General features: G+C 39.0%; 2 protein-coding genes across 2 annotated transcripts; both read right to left on the bottom strand.

Moving 5' to 3' along the window:
- Positions 1-493: 493 nt before the first annotated feature.
- On the bottom strand, positions 494-2,936 carry LOC135634588 (cytochrome P450 CYP72A616-like). Its single transcript, XM_065144977.1, has 5 exons — positions 2,528-2,936; positions 1,996-2,212; positions 1,644-1,888; positions 1,128-1,512; positions 494-1,053 (listed from the first exon to the last, which is right to left on the bottom strand). Exons 1-5 carry the CDS (start codon positions 2,821-2,823, stop codon positions 616-618), a joined length of 1,581 nt encoding a protein of 526 aa, XP_065001049.1. The 5' UTR covers positions 2,824-2,936; the 3' UTR covers positions 494-615.
- A 3,833-nt stretch (positions 2,937-6,769) lies between these two features.
- LOC135634661 (cytochrome P450 CYP72A616-like) lies at positions 6,770-9,197 on the bottom strand. The gene is made up of 5 exons (XM_065145124.1): positions 8,798-9,197; positions 8,266-8,482; positions 7,914-8,158; positions 7,398-7,782; positions 6,770-7,325 (listed from the first exon to the last, which is right to left on the bottom strand). The coding sequence occupies exons 1-5, from the start codon at positions 9,091-9,093 to the stop codon at positions 6,888-6,890; spliced, it is 1,581 nt and encodes a 526-aa protein (XP_065001196.1). The 5' UTR covers positions 9,094-9,197; the 3' UTR covers positions 6,770-6,887.
- Positions 9,198-10,083: the final 886 nt, after the last annotated feature.

Here is a 10,083-nt window from a genome sequence, read left to right as displayed (position 1 = left end):
CTTGATTTCTTTTTTAGTTTGTTTTTGACGCCCCACCCTTTAAAACTTAGTCAGGGACAGTGTTAACGATGCTCCTCCTTACGCTCAAATTAGTATTAGTTTTGGACAATCTAAATTAGTCAAATAACCCATTTTATAGTAAAACTTTGGTAGTCGTTATAAGGTGATTACATTTGTTGATTGTAATTGCTCATAAGAGACATTAGAACACTCATCAATTAATCATGTTGTTCATCAATCAATCAATCGATGATATGCTAATGTAAAAATAAAATTATTATTGAGTAGCGCATGACATTGGCAACTAAAATAATAACACATTAGCTATACGTGATGCTAATGTGTAAACCAAACCTTTGACAATTTGATTAAATATATTAAATATGTCTATGGGTGCAAAAAAGATAAACGATAAGAGTATTTTCTCTGGTGTGTAAATTTGAAGTGGTAAATTAGTTTTACAAGCTTTAGTCTTAAATTACAAAAACATTGCTCCATATTAACCATCACTTCATTTTTTATAATCGAAACTACAAATTGTCTATTACATTATGCAGTAGATAAAAAGCACTAAAGCATCGTAAAACCAAAATCTCCCAAGTGAGATTCCCCTCGTTATGAGACGACTCCAAGTTTGTGCAACCTCAATTGAGCACCATGTTGAGGATGAAGTGTGCGGACATTGAGTGGAGCATGAGCATACGATGGTGAGAGCTCAAACCAAAATCTTTGAAGAATCGCACTCAATCCCATCTTAGCTTCCAGCAACGCAAAATTTTGACCGATGCAAACGCGAGGACCGCCGCCGAACGGAAAGAAAGCAATCTGATCTCTCGATGCCTTCGCTATCCCTTGTGCGAATCTCTCCGGTTTGAACTCGCTTGCATCTTCGCCCCACAAGATTTGGTCATGGTGAAGGAATACTATGGGCAATGCGAGCAGTGTTCCTGGTGGGTACGATACGTTTCCGATTTCCACCGTCTTGTATGTTCTCCTCTGGATGTGTAGCAGCGGTGGGTACAACCGAAGAACCTCGTATAGTATCATCGTCACCTACCACAGCAAATTGTTGAGACTCTGCATTTTACCTAAAAGAAAGCTGATTAGCGTAATGGCAGAGCACTCACGATCTTTAAACGGTTCAAGCCATCGATCTCTGGTTTGTCTTTCCCGAGGACCTGCAGGACCTCTTCTCTAGCCCTTGATTGCCATTCCGGATGCATGCTTAAGACCACCATCGTCCATGTAAGCAAGATAGCAGTCGTTTCTTGCCCTGCAAAGTAGAATAGCTTGCATTCATCAACCACTTCATCGATGGTCATCCCAGCATTCTTGTTCCCGTGCTCCTGGAATTGCTTGATATTGGACTCCATCAACAAGCCCAAGAGATCTTGGCCGCTCGCTTCACCAGTTTTCATAGCTTCCTCTCTCTTCCTTATTATACCTCGTAGAAGTGATCGAATCTCTTTATTGATCGCTTTTATTCTGTTATTCATTGGGGTAGGCAGAAATCTGTGCCACGTACAAAGCAGCAATTAGAGTCAGTAATCGCAAGAATTCTAATATTTGCAAGTTAAAGAGTATCCAGAGTCATATAGTCTTCGTTGTTCTTCGACTGGAACATGGACACAGAAGGAGCTCACCTGTAACCCGGGATATAAGCACTGTGGATAGCCTGAACGACGAGTTGAGCGAGCTCGAGTTGGAGTTGGAAAATTCGTCTACCTTCTTCGTAGTTGCTGCTGAAAGCTGCTCGTGAAATGACGTCTCCGGTGAAGTATTGGAACTCAGGCCAAACATCTAATTCACAGGATCCCTCCTGGCCGACCAAATTCTCCCATCTGCCGACGAGATCACCACAAGAAGTAGAGAACGCCGGCAACATCCGCTGCGAATTACAACAAATTATGAGGCATTTGAATTATCTAAAATCGTATCAGCCGCAAGTTAAGATTGAGATGTGTCCAAAGGAGAGAACCATGGATGATTGATTACCTTTAACTTCTCGACATGGAAAGCAGGGTTCAGAATCCTCCTGTGTTTGGCCCACTTTCCCCTATTATAGCTTAAAAGACCAGTACCTAAAGCTCGTCCGAGGGGGCTTAGACTTGCTCGATCAAAATGACCAAACTTGTTCGATAGGATTTCCCTCACAAATTCCGGGTCCATGATCATCACTCGTGGCACTGGTCCAATCCAGCTGAAGAATCTGCTGCCTGCATTTGAGACTACAGATTTGTTCTTAACATAGCATAAGACTTCGCTCACAAATCAGCGCATGGCTGACACTTGATATCTGTTCTCAAGTTGGAAATATAAAGAAGGTCAATTGTCTGCCTCAAGAAAGTATATATGCCTACTGAAATCTATGAATTGATATGTAGTATTTGTTTCATCTCGTTCAGTGCATGGAGTGATTTCTCAATCGATCAGTTGGTGATGGAATCGAACAGCTTGCTGAAACAACTGAGAGTTGGCAAAGCAAAAGGAGGAGAAGGGGGAGGGAAACAGCAGCGGCCGAGAGCACTTGCCGAGATCGTTCATAGCGGCGTGTAGGAAAGGCTCGACGCGAGGGACGATGTGGTGGGAGAGGGGCATGGGCTTGGAGAGCGCCTCCTCGAGGAGGCGCTTGTCCTCCTTGAGGTCGCCGCGGAGGAAGCGGTAAGGAGTGCCTTGGAGTCCCTGCGCCCGGAGCAAGCGGTCCTGTCGACTGGGCTTCCACCACGCGTGGTTCAGCGCCCACACGGCGCAGACCAAGAGCAGCAGCCACGGCACACACCATCCCAAGCTCCACAGCCTCTCCACTAATACGGACAGCGCCATGGAGTAAAGCAGCAAAGAGCAAGAAGGGAGAAGGGCTACAGCGGTCTGGTGATGGATGGATTCGGCTGCTGTAACGCGACCTTATCCCATGGGTGGGTGAAATGGCCACACCCTCTGGTGACTCACACAGTGTAGCCATCGCCATCCGCACTAAACTTTTCATACAGAATGCCATCAGGTAATTTAGCCTCGTCATCAGCTAAGATTATTATTATTATTTCTTTTATATAAAATCTTGCTAGGAGATGAGACAATTTGATTAAAAACCATATCATTCCTTGCACGCCAACAAGTGGCGATGGTACAAAAGCTTCCAACAGAAAATTTTAATTTAAGATGATACCAAGAGCTTCTATAAACAATGTCACCAATCCATCTTAGGGTCATTCATCCGGCCTGTGTTGCTTGTAATATCTTCTTTACACTATATGATATTACAAAAGCTTCCAATAGAAGATTTGCTATATCTTCTATGAACATCATGTGCCACCTATCTTCTTATCTTGTATCAGTCGAACAGTCAACCCAAGCTTTACGTTGAGTGTGAATCTTTGCGTTCATTAGTTTGTTTGCTAAGTGAGTTTCAGTTTAGTCTGTGTGGAGTTATCACTAATGTTTGCTAACTAAGTCTTTGTTTAGTCTATCTTTAGTTGTGTTATCTAGAAATCCTATGATTTCATACTCGGCATGGAAAACAATCTCTGTGCAACATTGTATGTATCTTATACATGTTCTGATTGCCCTTGTATTTGCTTATCTACTTTAATGTTTATTAGATACTTATTGAGTCTGTTAGCCAATATTCATGTTTGAAGAGATTAAAAAATAATCTTAAGAATTCGGATGATATATATTTTATTTGATTCACAACATAATAAGTCTAAGTATTTGGAATGAGTTCGTATTTAAAATGATACATGTTAAATTATACTCATCAATTTCTAACATTATATTAGAGCTAAACTTTCAAAAAAAAACTATATATTGGTCACAATCAGGTAGAAAAAAAAAAGGGCTCAAATTATAGTTTAACGATTAAACCACACATGATTCTCAATTATGGGTATTATAAATTTTTTTATTAAATATTAATCAAATGATACTATAAAAGTTTTTTATTTAAATTTAGAGATTTATATTAGCAATCATCTGTCTCATTTTTAAAGTTTTTAATATTATAAAGAAACTTCATAAATGAATGTAAATATTTTTTTTTTCTATACCTTGCTATATTCCTTTTCTTTTCTTTACCCTGCTTTCCTTCTAACGACATCTTGCATTGAGTCATCAAGTAATATTGGAAGTGAATGAGCAGAGGAGTGACAGGTGATGGGCAAACGAGGAGTGTGAGGGATAGGTGCGGAGAAAAAAATATTATTGACGCTTGATATAGTGCTAGTTATAGGTGTCATAACTATTTATATGGGGATACTAGGGATATAATGTATATGCTCATCTGAGAATGAGTTTACTAATTAATTCGCTCACGAAATGTTTGATGGTTGATATGCCTTATATTGCTTATTGTATATATTGCTTATTGTATATATATATATATATATATATATATATATATATATATATATATATATATATATATATATATATATATATATATATATATATTGTGATGTTTATGTATCTATACAATAAAAATTAGATCGTAATAAGATCATGATAATGAAATTGATTCGTCTTTAAACACAGACCCTAAATAATCCCGATCATATGTTACTCCAGAGAGACATCGAGATAACTGGACAGATTAGTTGTACGATATACTCATCCATATAATGGAGGCGGTTGGTCTCATAACTACTTATGTGGGGATACTAGGGATATAATGCATATGCTCATTTGAGAATGAGTTTACTGATTGATTCGCTCACGAAATGTTTGATAGTTGATGATGCCTTATTGTCAAACAGCAATTCCGTCATTCCAGTGGTGTATCTGATCCTTAAACTTGAGATACCAAGAATGTATTGTATAAGTACTACACTCTTTGATACTATACTTTTAGGTATGAAAGTTTCATATTTAACACAACCAATCATCGAGAGGAGCAACCAACCTTATGAAGGCTATTAAGTGTTTATATAGGATCATCCACTCTTGATGTCATGAGAGGAATATCGTATGTGTTCTTACTTAGATAAATCTTTGGTTAGGGTCATTTAGATTGAGGGAGAAAAAGTTCTCCGGGAGAATCTGATTAGAGCGATACTCAAGTAGAAACCATATGGACTTGATAGCACAATGTCCGATATATAATCTCTGGGGTATTAAATGGATGAGGGATTATATATATACAATAACTAATGATTGACAGATCCAATATATTAGATTCCCCTATATCGTTTGGAGACTACGGTATAGTGGCATAGTACGTCCACAGTTGATGAGTGAAGTGAACTATTATGAGGATAATAGTTCATTGAGCAAAAAAAAGTTCTAATAGGTATAACTTACGACCAGCTCGATATTGGGCTTAGAGGGTCATACACATATTGTAGGTGTTACGACGAGTAGAGGTTTATATATGAGATATTTGTTGGAGCCCCTAACTTATTGAATATCCAATAAACCCATGAATTATTGGATCCTATGGATGAGTCATAGATAACACGTGTGACATAATATATACTCTTTTTGCTTATTTTATATTTGATTTTTTTTTTTCACTCTATATTGTTCGTTATGATGTTCATGGATCTATGCAATAGGAATCGAATTGTGATGAGATCACGATAATGAGACTGATTCGTCTTTAAACACAGACCTTAAATAATTTCGTTATTTGATAGGGACATCGAGATAATCGAATAGATTGGTGTGTTGTATACCCGTTCATATGATAAAAGGGTTAGTCTCATAGTTGCTCGTGTAGAGACACAAAGGATATAGTGCAGATGCTCATTGGAGAATGAGTTCACTATGATTCTGTCGTCTCAATAGAGTATCTAGTCCTTAGACTTTACCAAAGATGTTCTGTATGAGTATTTCATTCTTTGATATCATACTTATAGGTTTGGAAGTTCTAAATCTAGCACAATCGCTGATTGAGAATGACAACTAACCTTATTTTTTTGTTAATGATAACGAGTAGTTTATATGGATATACTTAGAAAGATAATTGAAATGCTTAGATTTTTTTGTAAGCTTCCATTTGGTTCTATTAGAGTGGATTTTGAATTGTTTGAGTTGGAAACTAACTCATATCCAACGGACTTATTTTCGAGTTTATCTTTAGTAAAACACACCAAAAAGATAATTGAAATGCTTAGATTTTTTGTAAGCTTCCATTTGGTTCTATTAGAGTGGATTTTGAATTGTTTGAGTTGGAAACTAACTCATATCCAACCGACTTATTTTCGAGTTTATCTTTAGTAAAACACACCAAGTTGGATTCTCTATCCTATAAAACTAAATCAGAAGTGATCTTAACAATGCTTCTTTTACTATTCAAATTAGTATTAGTTTTGGGTAATTCAAACCAATCGAACATGTCAGACTAGACTGATGAACCTATTTTTCTCTAATGTCACTGGGTTTATTTTGGTGACCAATTTTATAGTAAAACTTGGGTGGTCGTGGTGGTTGTATTTGTTTATTATAATTGCTCGTAAAAGACATTAGATCGTTTGTCAATTAGGTATTCACAAGATTTCGAGCTCCACCAAATATCAATAGATGGTGTGTTGATATGAAAATAAGATTATTATTGGATAGTATATAATATTAGCAACTAAAGTAATAACACATTAGTGATACTGTAAGCTACATCATATCTACTATAACAGTTATAATAATATTATTATAATGATTTAAATATTACGAACCATTGAGAATTTAATTAAATAGATTAAATATATCTATGAGTGCATAAGATAAGCGATAGAGTTTTCTCTCATTTTAAATGCTTTAGTCTTAAATGAAAATAACATAGCACAATATTAACCACCACTTCATTTTTCTAATCCAAACTACAATATTAACATTACACGGTAAATAAAGCACCAAAGCATCGCAGAACCATAATCTCCCAAGTGAGATTCTGCTTGTTACGAGACGACTCCAAGTTTGTGCAACCTCAGTTGAGCACCATGTTGAGGTCGAAGCGTGACGGCATTGTGAGGAGCATGAGCATACGATGGTGAGAGCTCAAACCAAAATCTTTGAAGAATCGTACTCAATCCCATCTTAGCTTCCAGCAACGCAAAATTTTGACCGATGCAAACGCGAGGACCCCCGCCGAACGGAAAGAAAGCAACCTGATCTCTCGACGCCTTTGCTATCCCTTCCGCGAATCTCTCTGGTTTGAACTCACTTGCATCTTCGCCCCACAAGATTTGGTCATGGTGAAGGAATAATATGGGCAATGCGAGCAGTGTTCCTGGTGGGTACGATACGTTTCCGATTTCCACCGTCTTGTATGTTCTCCTCTGGATGAGTAGCAGAGGTGGATACAACCGAAGAACCTCGTATAGTATCATCGTCACCTGCCACAGCAATTGTTTAGACCCTGCATTTACCTAAAAGAAAGCTGATTAGCGTAATGGCAGAGCACTCACGATCTTTAAACGGTTCAATCCATCGATCTCTGGTTTGTCTTTCCCGAGGACCTGCAGGACCTCTTCTCTAGCCCTTTCTTGCCGTTCGGGATGCATGCTTAAGACCACCATCGTCCATGTAAGCAAGATAGCAGTTGTTTCTTGGCCTGCAAAGTAGAATAGCTTGCATTCATCAACCACTTCATCGATGGTCATCCCAGCATTCTTGTTCCCATGCTCCTGGAATTGCTTGATATTGGACTCCATCAACAAGCCCAAGAGATCTTGGCCGCTCGCTTCACCAGTTTTCATAGCTTCCTCTCTCTTCCTTATTATACCTCGTAGAAGTGATCGAATCTCTTTATTGATCGCTTTTATTCTGTTATTCATTGGGGTAGGCAGAAATCTGTGCCACGTACAAAGCAGCAATTAGAGTCAGTAATCGCAAGAATTCTAATATTTGCAAGTTAAAGAGTATCCAGAGTCATATAGTCTTCGTTGTTCTTCGACTGGAACATGGACACAGAAGGAGCTCACCTGTAACCCGGGATATAAGCACTGTGGATAGCCTGAACGACGAGTTGAGCGAGCTCGAGTTGGAGTTGGAAAATTCGTCTACCTTCTTCGTAGTTGCTGCTGAAAGCTGCTCGTGAAATGACGTCTCCGGTGAAGTATTGGAACTCAGGCCAAACATCTAATTCACAGGATCCCTCCTGGCCGACCAAATTCTCCCATCTGCCGACGAGATCACCACAAGAAGTAGAGAACGCCGGCAACATCCGCTGCGAATTACAACAAATTATGAGGCATTTGAATTATCTAAAATCGTATCAGCCGCAAGTTAAGATTGAGATGTGTCCAAAGGAGAGAACCATGGATGATTGATTACCTTTAACTTCTCGACATGGAAAGCAGGGTTCAGAATCCTCCTGTGTTTGGCCCACTTTCCCCCATTATAGCTTAAAAGACCAGTAACTAAAGCTCGTCCGACGGGGCTTAGAGTTTCTCGTTCAAAATGACCAAACTTGTTCGATAGGATTTCCCTCACAAATTCCGGGTCCATGATCATCACTCGTGGCACAGGTCCAAACCAGCTGAAGAATCTGCTGCCTGCAATTGAGACTACAGGTTTGTTCTTAACACAGCATAAGACTTCGCTCACAAGTCAGTGCATGGCTCACGCTTGATATCTGTTCTCAAATTGGAAATCTAAAGAAGGTCAATTGTCGGCCTCAAGAAAGTATATATGCCTACTAAAATCTATGAATTGATATGTAATGTTTGTTTCATCTAGTTCAGTGCATGAAGTGATTTCTCAATCCTTCTGTTGGTGATGGAATCGAAAAGCTTGCTGAAACAACTGAGAGTTGGCAAAGCAAAAGGAGGAGAAGGGGGGGGGAGACAGCAACAGCCAAGAGCACTTGCCGAGATCGTTCATAGCGGCGTGGAGGAAAGGTTCGACGCGAGGGATGATGTGGTGGGAGAGGGGCATGGGCTTGGAGAGCGCCTGCGCGAGGAGGCGCTCGTCCTCCTTGAGGTCGCCGCGGAGGAAGCGGTAAGGAGTGCCTTGGAGTCCCTGCGCCCGGAGCAAGCGGTCCTGTCGCCTAGGCCTCCACCACGCGCAGTTCAACGCCCACACGGCGCAGGCCAAGACCAGCAGCCACGCCACGCCCAATCCCAGGCTCCACGGCCTCTCCAGTAATACGGACAGCGCCATGGAGTTAAGCAGCAAAGAGCGAGAAGAGAGAAGGCTGCCGCGGTCTGGTGATGGATTCGGCCGCTGTAACGCGACCTTATCTCTTTGGTGGGTGAAATGGTGACGCCCTCGGTTGACTCGCACAGCCTAGGACTTTCCAATGCCACAGCAAATGGACAAACAGGCGGCCGGCCACACACACGCACACACACACTTTCAAATGCCACAGCTAATGGACAAACAGGTGGGCGACCACACACACACACACACACAAATATATATATATATATATATATATATATATATATATATATATATATATATATATATATATATATATCTCAAAAAAATTATTATGGTAAATCAAACGACAAGAAAAATCACCTAGTATCATAGCAAAATGAAGATAAAAGATGGGAGGACCCTCTCCTTTTCAAAAGAAGTTTTAGTAATTCTAATATGATCGATTAGTTAGTTAATCATTTAATTAATTTTTTTATAAATATGATTAGCGGAATCTGTCTAAAAATCTCAATTGAAATCAAATGTCATGCATACAATTGGATAGTGATCAAGGAATAATATTTTTTATCTATCATAAAAACAATAATTATCAAATCAGAGTTGTTTTAGATCTTTCTCACTCCCATATTAACTATAACAGGTAAATGCACTCGCACTATTTTAGCTTAAAAACAAGGACCGCATGTACCTAATCAATAAATGGTTACCAATATTATGATCAATCAAAGGTGGTAAGTAATGCTCATCAGGAGACTATAGAGATCCTTTTCTTTTCTCCGCCTAGTTATGTTATTGATATCATCCTTTCATATCATAGTCCTGTGTCATTCATATCTTCTTTTTTTTAATCTTATTATCAATATAGAAAATAATATGCTAAATTCATCTATGGTATGGTATGGTATGGTATGGAAAGGATTTCTTTTTTATTTTCTATAGTTATTTGGTTATATTCTGTGATGATTTGGGAATATTATAATTCAGAGA

The sequence above is a fragment of the Musa acuminata genome, chromosome BXJ3-4 (assembly GCF_036884655.1).
Source record: "Musa acuminata AAA Group cultivar baxijiao chromosome BXJ3-4, Cavendish_Baxijiao_AAA, whole genome shotgun sequence".
In the NCBI taxonomy this organism is placed as follows: domain Eukaryota; kingdom Viridiplantae; phylum Streptophyta; class Magnoliopsida; order Zingiberales; family Musaceae; genus Musa; species Musa acuminata.
This window is presented reverse-complemented; position numbering and strand designations above follow the sequence as displayed.